The sequence below is a fragment of the Ptychodera flava genome, chromosome 7, assembly GCF_041260155.1.
Source record: "Ptychodera flava strain L36383 chromosome 7, AS_Pfla_20210202, whole genome shotgun sequence".
NCBI lineage: Eukaryota > Metazoa > Hemichordata > Enteropneusta > Ptychoderidae > Ptychodera > Ptychodera flava.
The window spans coordinates 39,326,200-39,353,318 of NC_091934.1; the positions used below are offsets into that span (position 1 = coordinate 39,326,200).

Consider the following 27,119-nt stretch of genomic DNA (forward strand, 5'->3'; position numbering starts at 1 on the left):
TGTCAAACAAAGTGCAACAAGAGATTTATTTATAAACTCATTAAGACAGCATCTCTTAAGTGAATACCAAGATGTGTGAATATTTATCTATTTTTTTTCATTTAAAATATAGAATTTTGATTAACAATTGACATAATTAGCCCTTTAAAACAAATATTGCAATGTAAATTTCATGAAAATGGGGCCAGGCTCGATTAGCTCTAAGCTATTATTCCTGGCTCCAACTTGCCTCTTTCCTCGTCATTGTATACTTTGTATACCTTGTATACTTATACTTATATTTGGAATTGGCAATAAAGTAAAGTAAAAGTAAAGTAGATAAAATGTGGTAAGTGCTATTTCAATTACAATGTTCATATTGGCCAGCCCCTAGCCTTTTTTGCAATATGAGCACGAAGTTGTTGGCCTTAAAGTTGACAATGCACTAAGTTGACTCCTCTTAGCATCATTCAATATCCAAATGTGTATTCTATTGATAACAAAACACGGCTTATCGTTTCCAAATGTACCACGTTAAGATCTGAGAACGAGTACAACCAATTAGTTGATTTTTCAGTATAAAAGCACAGCTGGCTGCGACAGGTAGTATATTCATGAATGTTGATGAGCGTCTGTACGGCGATTATCTGACAAAACGTGCTTATCTGACAAAAATAACTAATTACTGCTTGTAGCCTTACTCATTTGTGGAAAGTAATCCCTCACACAATACTTCATCTGTTAAAACACACAAACGAAATCTTAATTACAGCAGTCTAAAATCACAAACATCGCAAAATAGCCATAAAATACAGTAAATTTCATTGATTGCGTAAAATCGCCGAGCACCTCAATTAATCGCTGTGTATACATCGATCAACACATAGAGGCTATCTTAAGAGGTAGAAGAGAGGGCACAAGGTCATACGAGGTCGTACGCGTCCTCTCTCACGGTGGCAGGAGTATCAAAATCACCACAATGGCAAGCAGAGTACTTGTCTTTTTGTTTTTCATCACATTCCTCGATCGCTCATTTTGCCATTAAATTATACTCGATAAACATGCAAGTAGATGAGAAGAAAAGCACCAACAGTCAACACTGTACATGTTGCAATACGGAGTTATCTCCATGGTCTCGACTACAGTACAGCAAGCTAGCGCCAGCCCGGCCGATGGAAGAACAGCCACAATAAAAAAGAATTAATTACATGTCAACAATTTGAGAGTATGTTTACAGAAACAAAATCCTTCGTATAGAAGACTTCGTATTAACGTTAAATTGGCACACTACGTGTACATAACATCGTACGAAGCGCGAAGCGACAGGTACCGCGCGCATGAAGTGCGCTGGCCAAAGTGACTCCCCACGGTATTGCTAAAAAGAGTATTGTCAGATAAGCACATTTTGTCAGATAGGCGCCGTACAAGCGTCAGAGTGACGCATTGATAATGGTTGCCTGGGTGAAGGTGGCAGTAAACATTTATCCACCACTCAACGACAAGTAGGACAAACTCTCGTAATTTAAATATTATCATATTCAAATCCATGTAGCGAAAGCCATTTATTTTGATTAAAATGACGAAAAAACAAATATTACCAGTAGGGAGATCTTGCACAAAACCCATCACTGAATGATTTGAAAGACCTTAAAGCTGTCAATCTAGCTGGGTACAACTCGTCAATACATTGAACACAAGCCCAACTACATAGCATTGGAAGATTTACAGGGTCTTAAAGATGTTGATAAAGTGAAGAAAAGAAGAAGAAGAAGAAGAGGAAGAAGAATGGGCAATCTTGCAATCTAGTGTACAAGAAAAAGTATGACACACGAGAATTCAAACCTATAGTTCAGCTGAAGATCATTACACCATTACCACAACCAGACATCAGACATCATTGTACGTGGTGGAGCACTATCTGCCTACGAGGGTGCAATGGTACCAATTGCAACTGGTGCACACACGTTGGAAATGAAGGAAGGAATACATACACTATGGTATCAAACGTGCATGTTCTAAAAAATTGAGTGCTGGTAACTTATAATATCTTTTCTTATCATAGAATACGAGAAGCTTAATATAATCCTTTTCAAAAGAATTGTTGTTATCGGTGAATTTTAATACCGCAAAAGATGACAAACATACATATCAACTTCATGAATATTTAGCGCTCAAGTTGATTTTTGAGACATTAAATAGGCATTTTTTACAGGCAGAGGGACATTTTTGTGTCAATTCCTGCGTAGATCTTTATGGGGACCCTACATAGCTACATAATCTGACGTATCAACGTAACCTTACATAGGTAATTAACCAACACTGGCTGGGACAAACCAGTCGAAATACATTTTAAACTGATATCAAGTTACTAGTCTAGAAAGTACCAATACCAAACACTATTGTAACCAAGGTAAAGTCCCTAAATTGATATAAAATATAGTGCGTCGGTCAAAATCAACATCCCCTTATTGGCCATAGTTCAAATTCAAAGTCATGAGTCACCATCAACTTCCGTACTTCAATGTTTATCTTTTGTATTACGCACTGCGCACATGCAGCCATTCCAAGCGTGCTTTTAGACACTTTAAGTTAGACCTTCAGAGAGTGGACATGTCTCTGAAAGTGACCGGCTATAGTTCTCGCCAAGATTGCTTGTAAAGACCTTTTTGATGAAACAGCTTTGAACCTGTTGATGCGATAGTCTTATACAACCCTACACAAAATCGGTAAGCAATTCAGTTGATTCCTTTGTGACTTTAAAGCAGACATTCTTGAAGGAACATTGAATAGCCTTATTCCATTGTGAGACTCTAAGAGCACGTGTGCCTAACAAAAGGCCAAGGACCTTATTGAAGTATGCGAACAATGAATGCTATAATGGACACATTCAAGTTGGACTCTGATTACGTTTATAGTACAACTTTGAGACCTTTTACGTAAAGTAGTTTAGTGATTGTATTCTTATGCATCTTTGAGTTAGTGATTGTTTCAAAGCAGCGTATTGTTCATTAAGTCAGGGCTGCTTTTATGCAAATGAGATTTTGTCAACGAAAGTAAACGTTCAGTCACCGTTAGAGGGCGTTTACTGAGGTGGGTCACGTGACCACCCCACCTATTATGACCTTTGACCCCTGAGTCATCTTAGAGGGAGTATTACTTCCTGTTAGTTACTTCCTGTTTCTAATTTCCTGTGTCATAGAGTGTATTTACTTCCTGGTCAAAGAGAGTATTTACTTCCTGTGTCATAGTGTGAACGTAGCTTAGTTCTCACTTCCTGTATCCTTTTGTTTTGATTTGTTTTCAGTTAATCATTCCCAACGTTCCCAAACGTTCTCAACGTTTGTAGTACAACATTCTACTCAGAGAATTGTTGTTCTCAGTCTGGGAGACATGCCTATATTCGAATAAACCACGTGAAACTTAGATCGGATATTTGCTTCGTCTTATTTAAGAGGGAACGCATTACGGAAAATCAGTTGTAGACGACTATTGCATAGTAGTTGCAGACAAATAATTTGAGTCTTAAGGAATTTGTTTGCGCGCTACATTTCTCATTAACGATTTTGCATCGGACTTGTGATATTCACCTAAGTCAAACCATGGAAGACGAAGAAAAGAAATCAAGAACTTCGTCACCAGAAAAGGAATTGCAAGAACCCAGGCGTAGCGGCCGAGACAGAACACTGTCCGAAAAAGGACTTAAATATGAGTTAGCTACTAAAGCTAGCTTCTTAGAGAAAAGAGCGGGTTCACTAACCCAAAGGTCCACGAAGATACGGGAGCTCATCGCTGATAAGGCAGATCTATTCACAATCAAACTGAAGTTTGAAGTGTGGAAGGAGCTGCATCAAGGCTTTGCAGATGCGGGCTATGAATACGAAAGTTTACTCCCAAAGGATCAGGTGCCAGACGAACGCCTTCGTTGGCTGGCCGATGTCGAAGACGTTTTTGGGACCTTCTTTAAAGACACCACTGCATGGGTGAGCAAACAGGAAGCGAACCCAACACCAATTCTGAACCCCACACCAATTCATCCACAAGAGGATGTAGGACCAGAAGATAGTGTCTCTCAAGTCGGCACACCGAAGCCGTCTGTAGTTGGCAGCCAGAGTGGGGTCAGCCATCATACGAGCCACAGTGCACTCTCAGCCACCAAACTAGCAGATGAAAGGGAAAAGGCTGAACTGTTGGCAAGGTCAGCTAAGCTCAAGAAGAAGCAAGAGATTGAGCATGCTAAGTATAAGCTTCAACTCCAAGAACACCGGGAGAGGCAAGAAATGGAGCGGGCCATGGCAAGACATGAACTTCAACTCAAGGAGGAGCAACATGAACTTGACACAAAGATTGCCGTAGCCGATGCTAGAGCTAGATCTCTGAATAAGTTTCTTGGTGACGAATTCGAGGACGATATCGCCATCAATATTAAGACTGAACCACTGGAGGACAAATCCATTGTGTCCAGAACAGACCACAACACCAGTACGAGTGTATAAGAAGGAAACTCCTACAATAGAAAGGGAGAATGACAGTGAGGCGGATGATTTAGAAGAAGAAGTCAGTGTAGCAGCTTCCAGAATTTCCATTAGAAGCAATGGCAGTAACATGAGTAAGACGATGCGTGACTCTGCACAGTGGGCCATGATCAGAGCAATAAAGAAAATGTCCACAGTGATAAAGAAGTTTGACGGTAACATCATGGAGTACAGATCATTCATAGATGAGTTTGAGACCAAACTAGTACCGACTGCCGAAGATGATAAAGATAAACTCACTCTGCTGAGACAGTTCACGGAAGGCACAGCCCATGAAATAGTTCAAGGGTATGCAGGTATAGACGCAAGTGAAGCATATCAAGGTGCCATGGAGGAGCTGGAAGAGCGCTATGGTGATCCACACAAGATAGCCAACGCCTACCTGAGGAAGGTTTTGGACTGGCCTCCAATCAAGCCAGACAACGTTGCCTCGTTAGACAAGTCGCCATCTTCTTGAATCGATGTGAGACAGCAACCCGATGCGTTGATGGCCTAGAAATACTAGAACATTCAGAAAATATGAAACGGATCGTCAAGAAGCTTCCTTACTTTATTCAAGATTCTTGAGTAAACGCACAGCGAAGATACGCAAAGCCAAGAAAAGAGTAAGATTTGAAGACCTCGTCGATCTGGTGAAGTCCGAAGCGAGCAGACTGTCATGCCCGGACTACAGTAGACAAGGAATGGCTAGTCTCGACAATCCAGTGAAAAAGAAGAAGGTACAGACAAAGTGGAACAATCTTTCGCCACTAGCGTTACAAGCGCAGACAAGAAGACGAACCAAGGGAGCAAGAAGAGCAACACTTCAACCTCCAAACCAGACAAAGCTCAACAGAACCATGCCTGCACTGCCAAGATAACAATCATTCTTTCGACAGTTGCGAACAATTGATTGCAGCCAGTCAAGAAGATACTGTTAACTTTCTGAGAAACCAAGGTGTATGTTTTGGCTGTCTGAAACCTGGTCACCGGAGTAGGCAATGCAAGCAGAAAGCTAAATGCTCCAAATGCCAAGGAAAACACCCAACAGTACTACATCAGGATCGTCGACCGACAACTGATAAAGATGAGGATTCAAAGAGACCAGTACAGACGGAGAGTGTCGCAGTACACTGCACCACGGCAGAGGTGGACCAAGTACAGTCCTTTATGGGGACCGGTGGTCAAGACGATGACACCGGTGGTGATGATGATAACTGCAAGGTCCTGCTGACTATTATCCCTGTCAAGGTGAAGTTGAAAGGCTCAAATAGAATGGTACAGACTTATGCCTTTCTGGAACAGGTAGTGTCATATCATTCTGCACAGAAGCGTTACAGAGAAAACTTGGAGCCACAGGCAGAAAGACAAAGCTGACGGTAAATACAGTGAACGCTTAGGCAGCCACACCTGCGACAAAGTCACGGGCATAGAAGTTTACAACCTAGACTGTTCAGAGCCACAGGTAGAGCTGAAAACAGTATACACTAAACCAGAGATAGGCGTCTCTTTAGACTACATTCCCCGCCAAGAGGATCTCATGAGATGGTCGCATTTGAAGGATATAAGGCTTCCAAGAATAGATGCCGAAATAGGACTTATGATAGGTACCGGAGAAACAGCAGTATTTACCCCTCTGGAAACAATATGTGGTCCGGACTCAACCCCTCACGCATGCAGAACACGCGTAGGATGGATCCCCTGGCACGTAGTCAGATTGAACGAACAAGGGCAACATCCTCCCAGCTACAGAACAGAAGTGGTGGCCGTAGAGGATATGGAAGAATTGGATAAACTAGACAGGTTAGTGCGACATTCCATTGACCTTGATTTTCCTGAGCGCATGATAGATGACAAAGGGAGCACTCCCAAGAAGACAAGAAGTTCATGCAGAAAGTAAAGGAAACCATTGAGCTAGTAGATGAACACTACAAAATGGGACTTCCATTCAAAAATGAAAGAGTTCGACTACCGGACAATGAGCACTATGCCTTACAACGATTTAAAGGCCTTGAAAGAAAGTTGAGAAACAACCCAAAGTTCCATGCCGACTACCAGAAGTTCATGGCAGACATAATTGAGAAGGGATACGCAAAACAAGTCTCTAACAATGAGTTAGATCGAGACGACGGAAAGGTATGGTATATACCCCACCATGGAGTGTATCATCCGAAGAAACCAGAGAAGATCCGCGTTGTCTTTGACTGTTCAGCAAAGTTCCAAGGAGTGTCGTTGAACAACCTATTACTACAAGGGCCGGATCTGACGATAATCTACTAGGAGTGTTATTACGATTTCGACAGGAACCAATCGCTTTAATGGCAGACATAGAGGCTATGTTCCACCAGGTAAAGGTTAGAGAAGAGGACAGTGACTGTCTACGCTTCTATTGGTGGCCAGATGGAAACATAGAAAGCCCTCCAAGAGTCTATAAAATGATGGTTCACCTGTTCGGTGCAGTATCATCCCCGAGCTGCGCGAACACAGCACTACACAAGATGGCCGACGACAACAGCCACCTATTCAACAAGGAAGTTGTCAAAACAATAAAGAGAGACTTCTACGTAGATGATTGCCTCAAGTCGGTAGAAAATGCGAAGAAGGCAGTCAAGTTGACACAAGATCTGACTGCAGCTTGCAAGAAGGGCGGTTTCCGTCTAACAAAGTGGGTGAGCAACAGCCGCGAAGTATTGGAGACTATACCAAAAGAAGAAAGAGCTAAGGAAATCAAAGACCTGAAGCTGGAATACGACTGCCTACCAGTAGAGCGTGCCCTAGGTACTTCATGGTCGGTCGAGTCAGACACCATAGGATTCCAGATCAACATTGAAAGCCGGCCTCCAACGAGAAGAGGCATACTATCAATTATCAGCTCAGTATACGATCCCATTGGACTCGCAGCTCCGTTCATCCTACCTGCAAGAATATTACTTCAATACTTGTGTCGTAGAGGTATTGGCTGGGATGCAAAGATCAAAGAAGACGATCGGAAGAAATGGCTAAGATGGCTATCAGATCTTCCAAAACTAGAAAACGTATCAACTCAGAGGTGCTACAAACCAGCAGACTTTGGCGAAGTCAAGGTACGTGAAATACATCACTTTTCTGATGCCAGTGAATATGGATACAGTGTCGCATCGTATATTAGACTCATAAATGAAGATGGAAGAATTCACTGCGCCTTCCTTATGGGAAAAGCAAGGGTTGCACCACTGAAGAAAATTACCATCCCACGCCTGGAGCTGACAGCAGCTACAGTGGCCGTGAGAATGAACAGAATGTTGGAGGAAGAACTCGACATTAAGAATGACAAGGTATACTTCTGGACAGACAGCACATCGGTGATCAAGTACTGCGCCAATGAAACATCCCGATTCCACACCTTCGTAGCCAACCGGATCAACATCATACGTGAAGGTTCGGATAGTAAACAGTGGAAGTACGTCGACACAAAATCCAACCCAGCAGACGACGCATCTAGGGGACTAACGGTAGACAAGTTCCTGCAAAACAAAAGATGGCTGCGAGGACCAGATTTCCTGTGGAAACGAGAAAGTGAATGGCCTACACAACAGGACATCTCCAGAGCGCTATGTAATAAAGACCCAGAAGTCAAGCGGGAAGCATCCGTGTACAGCACCGTACTAGTAGAGCAAGAGTTTGGGGTAGAGAAGATCTTACTACGCTACTCCAGCATGATGAAACTAAAGAAAATAGTCGGATGGTTCCTGTTAGCGAAGAAAAACCTTCAAGATAAATGCCGCAAAAGAAAGGAAGGCGATGAAGACACCAACGCAGATACTAGCCAGAAGAGTTGTGAAACAACGATCCCACCTGTTTCACTAGAGAATCTGCAAAGGGCAGAAGATGCAATCATGAAGTATGTGCAGCAAAGCATTTTCCAGATGAAATGGCACTCCTACAACGAAAGAAGCAAGTCAGGAGATACAGCCCATTATATAAGCTGGACCCAATTTTGGATAAAGGAATAATACGAGTTGGCGGACGCCTGGAACGTGCCTCAGTGTCACCAGACAGCAAGCACCCGATAGTGCTGCCTAAAGACTCACCAGTGTCAACAATCATACTCCAAGAAACCCACAAAGAAGTCGGACATCTTGGAAGGAACTCGATGCTGGCGAAGCTAAGAGAGAAATATTGGATTCTACGGCGCCTACAGCAATCCGCAACCTCGTAACCAAATGTGTCATCTGTAGAAAGTATAGAGCAAAAGTTTGTGAGCAGAAGATGTCAGACCTACCTAAGGACCGCATCACCCCCGAAGAGCCACCATTCAGTCGCACAGGTGTAAATTACTTCGGACCACTGGAGGTCAAACGTGGCCGTGTCACTGAAAGAGGTATGGAGCGATCTTCACATGTATGGCGACTCGTGCGGTACACTTAGAAGTAGCCTGCTCATTAGATACAGATTCGTGCATCAACGCCATCAGAAGATTTATAGCACGAAGAGGACAAGTTAGGTCCATCAGATCAGACAACGGGACTAACTTCGTCGCAGCCGACAAAGAGCTGAAGGAGAGTATCAAGAGATGGAACCAAGAGAAGATAGCTGAGATGCTCCACCAACAAGACATCAAATGGGATTCAACCCCCCAGCAGGTTCCCACTTTGGAGGAGTATGGGAGCGTCACATCAGAACCATAAGGAAAATCTTTTCCTTGCTCAAAGAACAACCACTTCGCATGTCAGATGAAGCACTCCGAACGCTGTTCTGCGAAGTGGAAGCCATAATTAACAGCCAACCGATCACCAGGCTGTCAGAAGATCCAAACGATCTAGAGGCATTAACACCCAACCACCTGTTAATGCTGAAACCAAAACAGGCCCTGCCACCCGGCTTGTTTCAGAAGAATGACAACTACGTACGCCGTCGATGGAGACAAGTGCAGTACCTGGCAGATATATTCTGAAAGAGATGGCGGATGAAAGAATATCTCCCATTGCTACAAGAGAGACAGAAGTGGCTTGAGATCAGAAGAAACCTCAATGTTGGAGACGTGGTGTTGATCATCGACAACACAGCGCCGAGGAACTCCTGGTCTATGGGCAGAATCAACGAAGTGATTAAAGATAAGAAGGCACTTGTTAGGTTTGCAGACCAGAGCGACTACTCTACGATGTCCAGTGGATAAGTTGTGTGTGCTCCTGGAGGCCGACGCCATTGAAGATTCGTCTGAAGGACACAAGAACAGCTAAGAACTTTAATCTTTTTTATTAGTGATATATGAACAGTATATTATTCATGTTTGTTTAGTTAGATTGAATTTTGACCAGTTTAGAATATTGGATTTATAATTGTTCCGAGTCACATCTACACAATTAGGGGACCGGAATGTTACGGTCAAAATCAACATCCCCTTATTTGGCCATAGTTCAAATTCAAAGTCATGAGTCACCATCAACTTCCGTCCTTCAATGTTTATCTTTTGTATTACGCACTGCGCACATGCAGCCATTCCAAGCGTGCTTTTAGACACTTTAAGTTAGACCTTCAGAGAGTGGACATGTCTCTGAAAGTGACCGGCTATAGTTCTCGCCAAGATTGCTTGTAAAGACCTTTTGATGAAACAGCTTTGAACCTGTTGATGCGATAGTCTTATACAACCCTACACAAAATCGGTAAGCAATTCAGTTGATTCTTTTGTGACTTTAAAGCAGACATTCTTGAAGGAACATTGAATAGCCTTATTCCATTGTGAGACTCTAAGAGCACGTGTGCCTAACAAAGGCCAAGGACCTTATTGAAGTATGCAAACAATGAATGCTATAATGGACACATTCAAGTGGACTCTGATTACGTTTATAGTACAACTTTGAGACCTTTTACGTAAAGTAGTTTAGTGATTGTATTCTTATGCATCTTTGAGTTAGTGATTGTTTCAAAGCAGCGTATTGTTCATTAAGTCAGGGTTGCTTTTATGCAAATGAGATTTTGTCAACGAAAGTAAACGTTCAGTCACCGTTAGAGGGCGTTTACTGAGGTGGGTCACGTGACCACCCCACCTATTATGACCTTTGACCCCTGAGTCATCTTAGAGGGAGTATTATTTCCTGTTAGTTACTTCCTGTTTCTAATTTCCTGGTCATAGAGTGTATTTACTTCCTGGTCAAAGAGAGTATTTACTTCCTGTGTCATAGTGTGAACGTAGCTTAGTTCTCACTTCCTGTATCCTTTTGTTTTGATTTGTTTTCAGTTAATCATTCCCAAACGTTCCCAAACGTTCTCAACATTTGTAGTACAACATTCTACTCAGAGAATTTGTTGTTCTCAGTCTGGAAGACATGCCTATATTCGAATAAACCACGTGAAACTTAGATTGGATATTTGCTTCGTCTTATTTAAGAGGGAACGCATTACGGAATATCAGTCGAGACGACTATTGCATAGTAGTTGCAGACAAATAATTTTGAGTCTTAAGGAATTTGTTTGCGTGCTACAAAAATATAGTGCGTCGAGCAGAACTTAGTCGGCGCAAGTTCTTTTCTCAGAAGTTTTGAATCACTGCTTGTCAAGTGCGGAATGGCAGGTTACAAAACAAACAATATTTCCCTGTACTTACCCGCCATCTCTCCGTGTGATTGTGTATCCATACTGTGGAAAACCTTGAATCGATATGATAACGCTCTGTAATGGAGTATCATCGCGACCAGTAACAGTACCACGCAAAACGGTAACTAGACTGAAAGATATAATATTTTGCACAAAAAGACAACGATTCGTGAAAAAGTTGAAGGATCACATACGTTTGATTGCTTTTGCGTTGCTCGAGGTTATTCATGAACATTTTCATCAGATGGATGGGAACTTGACAACCGCCCTCTTTGCTCCAGTTACGTCACCATTTGACAACTTACGAACATTCTATTACAATTTTTTTAACTCTGTTATAGGCTGTTTCTGACACTATGGCTTGAGTATCCGAATATCTTTCTATAAGTAAAATTGCTATCAAAACAATGATTAAGAGAAAATACTAGAGCAAAATCAAATTTATCACACATACATGAGTATTTGCTTTTAGAAAGAAATGCAGTATTTAAACGAACGTTATTGCTTCAATACTAGGGTGCTTCGTACAGCCAAAGTGTACATTTCTCGAAATCAAACTTAACTTTACACATGTGTAATTGCAAAAGGTTACGCAGTTTGGATCTTCCAAAACTGATTTTTATTCTTTGGCTTTTACAATTGTGAAGTTGCCGAAGATGCAAATTTTCCCTTATGGCGTCTTGTGGGAAATTATTCGGAGACTATTTGTGAGAGGTCTTTCGGAGACTATCTCAAATGTACATGAAGGAAGCTTAAAGCCCCCACTAAATTATCCGATTTATCTAATATAAATATTATGTCCTTGATAAAATATTCAATGGAAAACAAAAGAATGACAAAATGTTAATGGGCTGTTGACACATTCGCTAATGCGAGAACCAGGGATTGAGAAGGGCACCTTTAAATTAAAGCACCATGCCTTATGCATTTTCATACTGCACTTAATTTTACGATATGATCGTCCCGATGGCGAGATTATTAAGGCGAGTTAATCATGTCAAAACTCACTTACTGTTCCTGGATCGAGTTCACTTACATTCATCAAAGGATAATACCACCACGTCGATGATGTGAATCCTAATTGTCTATGTTATGAAATTTCTAATATTAGTCAAAAATTGAACTGAATGAAAGCAAATTGTCTTGCGTAGATAGTGATCATTTAGTAAGTGTTACCTTGGATCAATGTAATCTTCATCTGCGTCGATCTGAATGCTGCTCTCCATAAACAGAAATGACACCTGGTCGTAGAAACTCTGTGACCCATTAACCTGAGTTTTTGCGTACTCTTCTGGTGAATCGGAATATTCACAAGAAGGATGATCTTCACAGACTGTATCGTTGCAGCAATCAGAGTCATCACAGTCAATGAATGAATCTATTGAAGAGAGCAGTGATATATATATATATATATATATATATATATATATATATATATATATATGTATGTATGTATGTATGTATGTATGTATGTATGTATGTATGTATGTATGTATGTATGTATGTATGTATGTATGTATGTATGTTTGTATATATGTATGTGTGTGCTTGTGTTTGAATGTTTTTATGTTGTTGTGTTCGTGCATATGTATGTGCGTGCGTTTGCGTTTTGTGTGTGGGTATGTGTGTGTTCGTGGTTGCATTTGTTTGTTTGTGTGTATTTGTGGTTGTGCTTGTTTTTGTTGAGTCTGTGCCTTCATCTGTGTCTGTCAGTGAAGTTTTATTATAAATGCTGCCTAACTTTGCCCTATGTTACAAAAAGAGTGCTTTAAGATGAACATATACAACCAATTGCATATAAGAGGCCGGTGCCGGTGTCTGTGGATCGGGTGGTATTGTTTTGACTTAGTCTGACCTCCTGCTAAACAATGATTCAACTTTTGCAGACTGAGTTGATTTCTCTATTACTGCCTAGCTGATAATTGCACCTGACAGTGCAATGTGATACAGTCTTTCCTCATAAAATGTGATTAAAAAATCGTTGACCACATCGACTTCACTGTTGTACCTCATCGATTTTACTGTTGTTCTTATCAGTTTTCCGATACACTAAAATGCAATTGGCTGTATAGAAGTAAAATAGTGATTGTATTTTATCAATTTTTAAATTAGTATATCATTTTGATCGAACGAGAGCTCAGATCAGATATTGTAAAAATAATAGTTTGCCAGTGCTAAAACAAACCTAGATTAGGATAGAAAAATGACGAATAAACAGAGGGTGTGTCAAGAACAGGTATAATTTTGAGTACGGCACATTAATACCTTAAAGCTACATGACGATCAATAAAAAGAACCAAAACAATTTCGTAGTTTATGCTCCGAATCACTCTGTTTGAATGTGTAGCATGAGCTTCGACTGACAAAACTTTTCATTTGTGCGGCTTGCTTGGAGTTGGGGTATGGCGTATACCTATTTATCACTATGTTTGGTCCTAGGCGCTAGAAACTTTCTCTTCTTCGGAATGCCAAACAACAAAAAAAACTGTTGAAACGCCAGAAACACAAATAATGTCATGGCAACGACTCTCCAAGCTACACATTTCACTCGGTGATAGTTTGCACTATGCTACAATTGCCTGGCAGCTCGTATATAAGCCCGAAACAGAATGTATGGCTTGAACAAAGTAGTCGACAGCCAACACAGTACAGTGTTATTTTCCTTCGTTGACTATGACGGATAGAATGACCTTGGTTACATTTGTCATCTCGTCACAATGTTTAACTAGATACAAACTAAAATACAGTATATTTATCTGTTGAAGTAAGTTACAGATTCACACGAAATCAAGCTGTGGCAACCCTACCTAGATCATTGTCAAGGCCATCATCGCAGATCAATTCAAGTCCTGCAAAAAGATGATTGCAATATATGAGCCACATAAACAGAACAAATTGTAGAAAATGGTATTTCAGTCATCCATTTCCACTCGTGGATGCCTCGCCAAGAGCAAGATCTACATAAATCTATATGTTCATGATCGATACATCATCGGTATTGGCCTATCACAGGTTTTATAGGATTGTTTGTATGTTCACATTTTGATATTAGCTGTCATTCGTTGAGGTGTAGCGTTTTACCTCCTCACAAGGTCACAGATGGGAATGATTATGAAGTTTACTGATAAAAGGAGAAGGTTTGCCCTATACACGGGTCGGAAAGATTTTGTCTGTCTCTCATACAGCAGTTGAGATAACGAGCATTCATGATGCAATAAATGTTCAACTGTTCATTTTGTCTCTAATCGATACTCATTCTGTAACTACCTACCTGCCATAATATCACATACAAGTCTTTACGTCAAGTTAGCTGTTCCTGGACTTAAAATTTCGCAAAATTCATAATCTTGCACACATTTGCAGTGATACACAAACCCAGCGAATACGGATGTCATTGAGTTTAGAGAGCATTCAACGAATGGCATGGTAATAATTTTGATGGTAAGTGAAGAATGAACGTTTCTTGCAATGATTTTCCTGTTTGAATGAGGTCCTCCATTTTTAAAAATTTACAAGGAGATATCGGTTTTTTTATTAATGTTGCTCATTTTTATAGTCTCCCTCAGATCATCTCCATTAAACAATGTTGAAGTCTTTGTTTACTACCCCTAATATCTGTGAAATATCACAAGGCCTCTTTCGGTAATTCTTCAGGTACTGCCAAACAGGGGTAAGTTGTTTTCGACGATATGTAAGACTTGGGTTACGTGACTCTTATGTTCGTACTTCGCCTAGTGAACAAGAACATTGGTCGATGTTTAAGAATGTCTTTAAGAATGAAAAGTCTTGTAGCAAATGCCATGTAAACTAACCTATGTCACACTGTGCTCCTTTGAAGCCATCCCGGCATACGCACTGCCATCTATCGTCAACGAGGAAGCAATCACCATTGGAAGTACAATTATTCGGACAAGCATCTATGGTTTGAAAAGAGTGTAGTCATGATAATGTGATATTTTAACTCAAGAGAAGAGAAGGCTTCTAACATAAGTTTATGTAATGCACACGTTGTTCGTCGCAATGAATATTGCAGAAACCACACAGACTGAATATCTTTAATATTGCATGGATTTTTGGATGAAAAAAACAGATAAGACAACCTCATTAACTACAGTTTACTTTTTCATAAGTAGGCATTCAAAAGCAAAGTATGAGCGAAAACTTACCTATTTCGCAAGCTATTCCCGACCATCCTTTGTCACAACTACATGTACCAGATATGCAAGTGCCATGTATATTGCATCCTGTCTCACAAGAACCTGGGATATATTAAGAAAAATATGTTTCAAAGCGAGGTTTGAAATTAGCCAGTATATCATAACTTTCTATAATAAAGATATATCACAAGCTTTTAGGGGTGTGGAAACACCTTAAGGTAGTATGCGCCTCGAAAATGAAAGATTTAAACTTTTGCTCAAACTTTCGTTAAGTAATCTTTCAACAATTCTTCTTCATAATCAAGAATAAAAATCGGGGTCACCGTGCAAATTTTAGTATAAGAGAAACCAAGAACCCAAGATTTACCAATATTTGAAATTCAAAATGGCCGCCATCCCCGTGTTAACTCCATGAACAAAAAATCTATTTTCGAAAAACTAAGCCTCTAAAAGTTTTTTTTTTCTCCAAGAGCTTCAAAATGAGCCCCACAAGTTTCCTCTTCATCCTTTGAGTTTGCTGTTTGTACCCAGGTAAATTTTAGATTCTCTCCTTTTCTAAAGTGTATAGTTTATAATATAAAGGCAGTTATAATGTCATCTTTGCTGAGAAACATTGCTTTGAAAAAGTGTTGGTTAAGTGCAAGCTATCTTAAATATATGTAGCAGTGTTTTTTAACAGATATGACACGCCATGGAACATTGAGTCAGTGATTTTAATGAAACTCTTCAATCATCAAAATTACTATTTACAACCTAAGGGAGTCTTTAGTCCGATATTTCCGTAGCAATCTCGAGTCAATTACCGATTGAAAGTGGGAAACGAAGTGGCCAATCGATGAATCGCAAACGAGTTTTGACGAACCAAATTTTCGTCCGTCTTTTATTCTGAAATTTTCTTAAACACCACTTACGATTTGTGCATAGTGGGCCAGTCCAACCTGTGTCGCATTCACACGTACCATTGCGACATATACCAAGTCCTGAACACGATAGATCTTCGCATTCCACTGAAAATATTTGTGAAATATCGTAGGCCACGACTTAGTATGAGAACATTGTGACGTAGGGTCAATTAAATTGGTAAATAATAATAACATTGTTGGTACACCTGATTGCGTATGTGGAGGAGATATGATGTAGAGAAACAAGACGATTATGATCTTTATTATCATATGGATCAAGTTGATTTTTTCGGAGAGAAGAAAAACTAGTAACATAATGATATGTAATTTCAGTTTCAGCTCGTGTGCAATTCTGTCTTCAATGTCAAAACATTAAGGTTTTACCATTTGAAAAGTCCCAAGGTAAGATAGGAAAGATGCCTATCACCGAAAATCTAAATCACATATACGGCTTTCAAATCAAGACCACTATTATATTTTATGAAAATGTTTCTCTAAGCATACCTTCTGAGCAATCGTCTTTCCACCAGGAAGCATGACAGTTACAAACACCGGTACTGTTGTTGCAGTCACCGTGACCCGAGCAATCATTTGGACAAGGGCGGAAAGCTAAAATATTGAAACAGCACAAAAGAGCACGAAAAGTTTTATGTACATGATAGGAAATGAATTTCCGAAATAAGTCTTCAAATGGTCGTGATAAAAAAGATAAGAACCATTGCATGAACAAGTTAAATAGTTGTCTCACCGATGATAATTTTACACCACACCATTTTCATTTTAATTAGTAGATACGTCACAATTTCTGTATATGGTCGTTAAAAGAAGTCGGCTTTGAAAGACTACGCTGCTAAATTGCAACGTTTGAATGCTCCAGAACCCTTTCTACAATCGAACGCAATCAACGAAAAGTCAGCAATAACTGAGATGTCATCGATATGGAAAAGTACGCTACGGCAATTTTAGCACTGCAACTATCTTTTAGTTGTAGTAGTGAAGATAATAAAAGAGCGATTTTGATAAAAATTCAAGAAATAACAAGATTTATTACCGACGGTACAATTATTCCCCTGCGAATCTTCATCACACCTGCACACGCCATTCATACACTGTCCTCTACCATTGCAGTCAGATGGAATACAGTCCGCTTTTGAAGAGTAAGAAAAATGGTTATAATGCAAAGCATTAATATATATATATATATATATATATATATATATATATATATATATATATATATATATATATATATATTATCATATATATATATATTACGCCATACATACATATATATATATATATATATATATATATATATATATATATATATATATATATATATATATATATATATATATATATATATATATATATATATATATATATATATATATATATGTGACAGGGTTTTGTGGAATGTTAATTTGAGTGCATATTTGATTTGGAATAATTTCTGTTTAAAGATTTCCAGATATACTCATTTACGTAATAAATAAAAAGTGCCAAACATTCCGACGTTGGCGGCGCCCTATTCGTGTATATATAGGGTTTCCACGTGTCAACCCTTAGCCTTGCCCACCATTTTGTGTCTTGTAGGTGAGTCACTTTTGTACTCTTGTAATCCGACTTTGTCAGGTATGTAATCTTTGCCATCCGAAGATTTTGACACTGAGCATTTGTACATTGAACATTCATCTTTAGGACTATGTAGTTTTATTTCATTTTGATAAGTAATTTCTGTGTTTCTGAGATATTTGAAAATGTGTGGCAATGTCAGCCATGTGTACGTGTATTACTTGGACAGTATACTTTCATCGTGCCACACCTCAGTTTCTTTACTAGTTTGTGATATTTAAACTGTGAGCCTTGCCCACCATTTTGTGTCTTGTAGTGTTTTGGCGGCCGTCTGTAATAAATGTAATGTGCGACAGCTGACAACCACAATTTACGAACTCTTGGTGTGTTTTTCAAGACGCCCATCTCAACGCAATTCCCAGCTTGCACCCTCAACCTGAATGCTTGTTGGCGACCTTCACAAATGGTGACCCCGACGTGATTGTGGTCCTGTGTTTGTTGTCCGAAGCCCTTTTGAGCCTGGAATGTGTTCCTGTTCTTATTGCGTATGGTGACTGTTTCCTGAGCTGATGGGAGTGCTCCAAGGACGACTGCAGAAGCTGTCAAGACCGTTTTAGTTCATCGTTGGTGTGTACGTGTGGGTAGAAGTTGGGCAGTGGCTGTTCAAGAACTGTGATGTAAACATTATGATTTGAACTTTGAAATTTTGATGTATTGTCTGTCCAGTTGGAGATGACTTTTGTGGATTGATTTAAACAAAATATTGAAACCTTTTCAAAGTCTTATTACTCGACCATGCTTTACAATTGTCACTTTGAATATCTGAGTAGAAATTTGCAAATTAATGATGATGTCATATGTTGACTGTAACGATGTTGTACGTTGATTATTGACCTGTCATTTACCTGTCATTTTTGTTTATTTGCGTCAACGAAAAAAAAATACTGAGTACTTTTGCTTGTGTATAATTTTTTGCAAATATTTATTCATTTCAAATTGTACTGCTACTTTTTGAATGTTGCAAAAGTTACTGTTGCTTTAAATTTTGGTCATTGTCTGTTGGTGCAGACACGTGTACATCCCTACATCTTTAGAGCAAATACACTTGCTTGCTTTGACATGTTCTAGGTCTTGAATCCATGAATATCACCATTTAAATCGACATTTCGATGACACCATTACTTTTGTTTAATTATCGAGTTTAAATGATTAATTTTTGATTGATTGAATATTTTTGAATATATATATTGAATATTTTCATATTTACATTTGTTTACATATTTGATACCCGATAGATATTGATTCCGCATTTGGTTATTTTTGGAATTTTTCATATTGGTTGTATCCTGATTTTTGATTGCCTTTATTGATTTTTTGAAACTGAGACGAGTTTTCTAGATTCTCATTGTCTAGGTTAAAACAATACTGTGTATTTTTGAATGTATAGAGTTGTATTTATAGAATTCTTTGAAATTATTTCTTTATTTGCACATATTGATTGGGAAGTGCAGGTGCTACTGAAAGCATTTGTGTGTTTGCTTTCCCGGAAGTTATAGTTATTTATCACGTTACCGATTATTTATCACGTTGACCGATTATTTATCCCTGATTACAAAAAAAAAATATGGCAACTGGTGGTAGTCCTAGAACTAACATAAACCACTCGGTTATGAATCTGGAGAATATGCCAACTGCTGTGAGAGTTGAAAGTCGATCGCCATTGCCAACTGAAAGTCAGTTTATTACTATGCAACAACCATTTCCACCCACAAACAATGTCAGCCCCCCCTCCTGATATTAAACCACCTTCTTTAGGAGCGGTATCAAAGCATAGTAAACAACCAGTACAAACTCCTGCTATGAGTGGTCGCCAGTTAACCACACCACAGAAACCAGCATCGGTTTCATTTTCTGAAAGCAATGTCCCTGTTGGTATACATAGCACCCAGACCACAATGATCAGTAATATTAAAGGTGGTACACCTCCAGTAGGGAGTCGACCACAAAGCCGTAATTATCCCAAAGGTTCTGTCCAGCAACCTACTATGCAACAACCAATGGCAAGAACTCCGTGGCTCACCGACCAACTACTTTATCAGGTGCTGTTCCTCAACCACAGGTTGCTCAATTTGCTACTGTACCTCAAGCCAGCATGACTTCATCACATCAGATTCGAAATGTGCCTTTATTCACTGGAGGTCCAGAGTGTAAAATTTTGATTGAAGACTGGATAAGGGACATGCAATATTTACTGAATGCTGGAGCTACACCTGTACATTTACAATTTATGACTGTTGTACGAAATTTGGGAGGAGAGGCTAGGAAACTGATTCTGAACTTGCCAGTCAGTGAACAAACCCCAGAACAGGCTTTTGAAGAATTACGTGCCGAATATGGGGATGTCCAGTCACTAGATCCCATGGCAGATTTTTATTCACGGTTTCAACAACCAAAGGAGTCTCCCTGTTCATATGCAATTTCACTTGAAGCTATACTGCGTTGCATTGAGGAAAAGCAGAATGGAGGATACCCATTTCCTGATCGAGACTACCGTCTTACCCACCAATTCATGAGAGGTCTACAGGATGATATGGTGTATAATCGCCTCTACCCTATGCAGCCATGGCGCCTTAGTTTTAGTGAATTGCGAAGACAGCTTCGACGTCTGGCAGGTGAAAGCAGAGCCACTCAATCTGTGAAGCCCAAGAAAGCACATAGTCAACCTTTGCTCATCTCAGATAGTAATAAGGGCACAGTGAAGGACAAATCGAGACAAGATGACATGCATACAACCCAGTTTAATGAACTGACTACATTACTGAAAGAACAAGGGAAGAAAATGCTTGATCTTGAACAGAGGTTGGAAGCCATGACAGCCAAGTTGAATGAAAGCTCATCATCTCAAATCAGAAATGGCCAAGCTGCTTATGGAAATCACCCCCGCCGTCAACAAAATAAAGGCCCCATTATCTGCTTTAGATGTGGAAAGGAAGGTCACATCAGTAGAAATTGTCGTGCTGTCATTGGACAAGAACAATCGAAAACTTCATTAAACGAATAGAGCCTGTGACAGAGGGGCAGGCCACAGGCGAGAAAAAGAATACTAGCCCTACCAAAACAAGTTATGTTACAGCCGTTGACCAGACTCAAAAGCCACACCTGTGCAGCCAAGAACAACTGCCTCCTGCAGCTAATATTTCTGATGACACTTATCAACAGTTGATTGGTCCTGCGAATGAAGATCATGTGGTTGTAAATGGTATGTCCTGTAAAGCTCTTATTGATACCGGCTCACAAATTACTTCTGTAACAAAGATTTTGTTCAGCAGCATCCAGTGTTGTGTAGTAAACCTATAAGATCGAGTAATATAATCATCGAGGGAGCTTCAGCCCAAGTGATGCCTTATGAAGGTGTGATTTCCCTGGACTTAGAATTTCTTGGTCAGTATTACAGTGGTTGTTCCAGCTTTTGTGGTACCAGATACTGAATATAGAATGGAGGTGCCGCTGCTTGTTGGTACAAACGTGATTCGGGCCAGTCACAAACACATGAGAGATACGTTTGGGAAATGCTACCTTACAAGAGTGAAGAAAACTTCTTCTGTTTGGTTCAAGGTATATAAAGCTACAGGAAGGGCAGAGGTCGGTGGTCAAGATGGACGAATTGGTTCTGCCAAATACACTGGTCGTGGACCCTACACTATCCCTCCTAGAAGTGAAGCATATGTAAACTGCCGTGCACCAAGAACTCCAGGGGAACAGCCGTACACTGCATTGGCTGAAGGACCAAGAAAAAGTGGAAACCTTGATAACATTGTGACTGGAAGAAGCCTAGGTACAGTAGAACATGGGCGAGTTGTTGTGAGAGTATGCAACTTATCTGCAAAGCCAGTAAAGATATACCGCAATACACCACTTGCCGATTTGTATATTGATACCCAAGTCAAGTCCGTTTTATCAAGTGGTGCTGATGACAAGATGGAGAGGTCAGAAGACGTTCATGACAACCAAAGGGGGAGAGCACGGGAACGAGCTGGATACAGCAATGGAAGCCACAGTCCAAAGGACAAGCTTGAAAGAAGACGGCACAGGTCCCTGTCCCCTCATCGACACATTTCTGCTCAAAACACTGTTAAGTCAGTGTCGAAGGACATAGACTTGAGGAAATGCGCAGTCAAGGAACCAGAACAACTGAGACAGTTACAAGAATTACTTGACCGCAACACTGATGTATTCTCCCACCATCCTTTGGACTATGGTTGTACATCAACTATTGAACATGAAATACCCCTTATTGATGATAAGCCATTCCGGATACCACATCGAAGAATACCTCAAGCCCAGTATCAAGATGTACTGAAACATCTCAAAGATATGGAAGCTTCAGATGTTATACGTCCGAGTAAATCCCCTTATGCATCACCTATAGTAGTCGTTTGTAAGAAGGATGGTACACTACGCATATGTATTGACTATCGGCACCTAAATGCCCGCTCTGTGCGTGATGCCTATCCATTACCCAGAATGGATGAAGCTTTAGATGCACTGGGAAAAGCCAAGTTCTTCTCATCTCTGGACCTGACATCAGGGTATTGGCAAGTCAAAGTGGCAGAGAAAGACAAGCATAAGACTGCTTTTACTACTCCCATGGGTTTGTATGAAACTAACCGTATGCCGTTTGGTCTACAGAATGCACCTGCAACTTTTTCTCGTTTGATGATGTGCTGTCTGGGAGATCAGAATTTTGCAACTGTTCTCATATACCTAGATGACATAATCGTGTTCTCAGAAACCTTTGATGAGCATCTCAGTAGACTACAGATGGTGTTTGACAGATTGAGGCAACATGGATTGAAGTTGAAACCATCTAAGTGCTCCTTTCTGCGTAAAGAAGTCAAGTACTTGGGACACATTGTGACAGCTGATGGTATTAGCACAGACCCTGAAAAGATAGACAAAGTGAGGATGTGGAGGAGACCAACAACTAGAAAGGAAGTGCTCCAGTTTCTTGGTTTTGCTGGGTATTATCGTCGATTCGTGAAAGGGTTCTCAAAAATAGCTGCCCCATTGAATTGTTTGGTGTCTGGTGACGCTAGAAAGAAGAAAGTTGGAAATCAGCAAGCAAAGCTTCCACCATTTCAGTGGACCAGTGACTGTGAATCAGCGTTCCTATTTTTGAAAGAGAGACTTACTACTGCACCAGTCCTAGGCTATCCAGACTTCTCCCAGCCTTTCGTCCTGCAAGTAGATGCCTGTATCAGTGGACTTGGTGCAGTTCTGGCTCAAAAGCAGGATGGAATGGAAAGAGTTATCGCATATGCAAGTCGTGGACTCACTCCATCAGAAACCCGGTATCCTGCCCACAAGTTGGAATTTCTTTGTCTGAAATGGGCTGTCACGGACAAATTCAGAGACTATCTCTATGGTAACAAATTTACAGTATTGACAGACAACAACCCGTTGGTGTATGTAACCACCACAGCTAAACTAGATGCTACCAGTCAGCGATGGATTTCACAGCTAGCCATGTTCGACTTTGATATCAAGTATCGTCCAGGTAAAAGCAACTCCAATGCTGATGGTTTATCTAGGATGCCAAGAGAGGATGTTGCAAGTACTCTGAAGGTGGTGAGCTCAGCACTCAGAAAGGAAGATCAGAAGCCAAGGGAGGAATGCAAGGAGAAAGAGCAGAGGTCCAAAGTCGGTAATGCAAGATGTGAAGAAAATCAGATAGAACATGACGCGGAGTATTTGGTTGGTACGCACACCCTGCCAAGTAAATCACATGAAGAAATTAGTCAACTCCAGAGAGATGATCCTGTCATTGGAAGAGTGATGACGTACAAGGAACGACAGACCAGACCCAGTAGACGTGAAAGGGGAAGGGAGTCTAGAGAGACTCTTTTACTTTTGAAACAGTGGGAGAGGTTATGTGTTCGACATAGTATGTTGTATAGATCTATCCAGGATCAAGATGGAAATACATATTGGCAGTTGGTCTTGCCTGCAGCCTTGAGAGAACAAGTACTGAGTGGTCTTCATGATAATAATGGACATTTTGGCTTTGAGAGAACCATGGATCTTGTGAGGAAACGGTATTATTGGCCAAAGATGCAATCATTTGTGAAAGAGTGGTGTAACACTTGTAGACGATGTGCGCTGAGGAAGCTGCCCCCTGCAACAACTCGTGTACCACTGGTAAATATCCGAACAGCTGAACCGATGGAGTTAGTCTGTATTGACTTCCTGTCCCTAGAAAAATCTAAAGGTGGAGAAGAGAATGTGTTGGTGGTGACTGACCATTTTAGCAAGTATGCCCAAGCGTATGCAACAAAGGATCAGAAAGCAAAAACTGTAGCAAGAGTGTTATGGAAACAGTTTTTCTGCCACTATGGCTTTCCCAAGAGAATTCATGCTGATCAGGGAAGAAATTTCGAAAGCTCATTGGTCCAGGAGTTGTGTAGGATCACAGGTATACAGAAAAGCAGGACTACCCCGTATCATCCACAGGGAAATGGTATGAATGAACGCTTTAATCATACTCTACTGAATATGTTGGGAACGTTGGACCCTTCTCAGAAGCAGGATTGGAAGGAATATCTGGAGAGTCTGACACATGCGTACAACTGTACCCGGCATGACTCAACAGGGCATTCTCCTTTCTTCCTGATGTTCATGAGACATCCACGCCTACCGATTGATTTGGCTTTTGATGTGTCAGAAGAAAATACTAAGGAAGCTGACTATTCAGAGTATGTTGATGACTTGCGTTCCAGACTACAGTGGTCATACCAAGAAGCTGTTCGTCGAAGTGATACAGCAAGAGAAAGACAGAAGAGAAATTATGACAAGAGTGTCAACAATGAGTCTGTACTCCAGCCTGGAGATAGAGTGCTTGTGGCAGATAAAACTCCCGTCATAGGAAAACACAAGCTACGTGACAAATGGGAATCTATGCCGTATGTTGTGATTTCAAAGCGACCTGGTGTTCCAGTGTATGTCATACAGTCTGAAGATGGGGTAACACAGCGCACTCTTCACAGAAATATGCTCAAACCTTGTATGTTCCTGACACCAACTGTAAAGGACCCTTCAAGTGAACACCTTGGTGACCTTCAATGTAATGAGGTTCATGGTGACAGTGAGACTGACAGTGTTGTTAGCAGTGAAGACATGTTAGAAACCCCAATGACGATAAACTATGTAGTGAATGATCCAGGCGCAATTGACAATTCATCTACAAATCTACTTTCAGATGAAGAGACGGAGCCACCACAGACTGAATCACATGAACGAGTTGGTACAGAACATGGTGAATGGCACCGAGAAGCTGACAAATCCCTGCCAGCAATATATCCTGAAAGGAGAACAAGTGCAATGACAGAGACCATGGATTTAGAACGTCCTGTATGTATCACTATTGATGAAACCATAGGTGGACATCATGCTGGTGACCTAAATGGAGGCACAAATGGAGAGGATACTTTAACCACCCAGAACAATGGAGGTGATGAGAATGGCAGGCATGGTACCGATTTGGATCCAGAAAAGCCTACCACTGAGCAGAGTTACCCCTCACCAGATGCCCAGGCTGCTGTTGGAACAGACAGGGCTCAGGAACAGGTTGCCAGTGAATCCAATGAACCTTTGCGTGACAATAGTGATGCTGATGAAGCAAGACGTTATCCATCAAGAGTACGAAGACCACCAGATAGACTGACTTACTATAGTATGGCCTTAGTGTGTGAACTCCTGAAGAGACATCGGACATGTATTCAAAGAAATACTTGATGTTGGTTGGTCAACGACAAGGATGCCGTTTTTTGTCAAAGCAGGGAAGGATGTGACAGGGTTTTGTGGAGTGTTTAATTTGAGTGCATATTTGATTTGAATAATTTCTGTTTAACCCTTTGACTACCTATGGCGCCGGATTTTCCGGCGCCATATTGAATTACTATATACCTTTGAGTGCCGGAAATATCCGGCACAGTTAAATAGGCGTATTTGCTTCTTTTGTCGCTAAAAATCCCGTAATTTCGGCGCCTGCACGCAGCGCAACTAAGATTGATGTATCCGATCTGGCCTGAGTGTGATTGCGCCCCCGTACGTCCGAATATGACCAAAATCCGGAAGCAAATGTCGTGACCAATGACCTCGACCCTGAAAGGTCAGGCTGATCACTGAAGCGTCGCGCTGATTGTTTACAGGCTTTCAGAAGTACGGACGATCGCGAAGATGTTTATGGTTTTTTTTAATGAAATGAAATGTTTATTTATTGAAAACAAATGATTTATATGTAAATATGTTCTATTAACAGCAATATTCGTGAATGAAACTAGAGGAAATACAGTGTTTACTATAAGCCAGTGAAATTTTATAGCAGCCATATTATCAATATGACGGTCACATGACTGGTCATGTGTTTGGTCATGTGATATGTTGTTCCCTAAAATGTATTTTTAAATATTGTGAAATATTTTTTGATAAATCATAACCATTTTAGATGCATGTTTCTGCAAGGAAGACTTAAACCAGGTGTTTGCAAATATAAATGTGTTGATTTTCAATACAGAATCATGTCAGATGCTGATGTTTGTGGTTCATTTGCTCTGCCTTTTGTGAGAAAATCTAAAAATCTTAAATAGTACATCTATAAATAAAGTAAAGGGTAGTAATTATTACATATATGTAAAGACAATGCCATGAAAATTGCAACTGTATTCAAATTTGCATCATTTTATGGATTCAAAACACGTCCTGATGCTTCAAATATTCATATTCTTTGCCAACTCTGGTCACATGATGTGTCATGTGATCAGTCACGTGACCTGGAAATACAAAACTTATGTATGAAAAAGTGGGAATTTCATGCTGATTCAGAAAATATATGGTTTATTGGTACTTACTTAATTTTACTCTAAGCAGTGTTCATGCAATGACCACACCCAGATTTTATCAATATTTACATAAGGGGCCTGGTATATAGGAATACATTGGCCTTGGTAGTCAAGGGCTTAAAGATTTCCAGATTACTCATTTACGTAATAAACAAAAAGTGCCGAACATTCCGACGTTGGCGGCGCCTATTGCGTGTATATATATAGGGTTTCCACGTGTCACCCTTAGCCTTGCCCACCATTTTGTGTCTTGTAGGTGAGTCACTTTTTGTACTCTTGTAATCCGACTTTGTCAGGTATGTAATCTTTGCCATCCGAAGATTTTGACACTGAGCATTTGTACATTAAACATCATCTTTATGACTATGTAGTTTTATTTCATTTGATAAGTAATTTCTGTGTTTCTGAGATATTTGAAAATGTGTGGCAATGTCAGCCATGTGTACGTGTATTACTTGGCAGTATACTTTCATCGTGCCACACCTCAGTTTCTTTACTAGTTTTGTGATATTTAAACTGAGCCTT

The 27,119-nt window shown here is 40.3% G+C and overlaps 1 protein-coding gene across 1 annotated transcript in view; it reads right to left on the bottom strand.

The window, feature by feature from the left end:
* The window catches only part of LOC139136492 (teneurin-3-like), a 73,984-nt gene that overhangs the window by 32,786 nt on the left and 14,079 nt on the right, over positions 1–27,119 (bottom strand). The window contains exons 10-17 of the mRNA XM_070704217.1: positions 17,174–17,269; positions 16,627–16,731; positions 16,132–16,227; positions 15,230–15,322; positions 14,876–14,980; positions 13,871–13,912; positions 12,240–12,441; positions 11,074–11,193 (exon numbers count right to left, since the gene is read on the bottom strand). Of these exons, the coding sequence (XP_070560318.1) occupies positions 11,074–11,193; positions 12,240–12,441; positions 13,871–13,912; positions 14,876–14,980; positions 15,230–15,322; positions 16,132–16,227; positions 16,627–16,731; positions 17,174–17,269 (859 nt within the window). The remainder of the gene's footprint in view (positions 1–11,073; positions 11,194–12,239; positions 12,442–13,870; positions 13,913–14,875; positions 14,981–15,229; positions 15,323–16,131; positions 16,228–16,626; positions 16,732–17,173; positions 17,270–27,119) is intronic.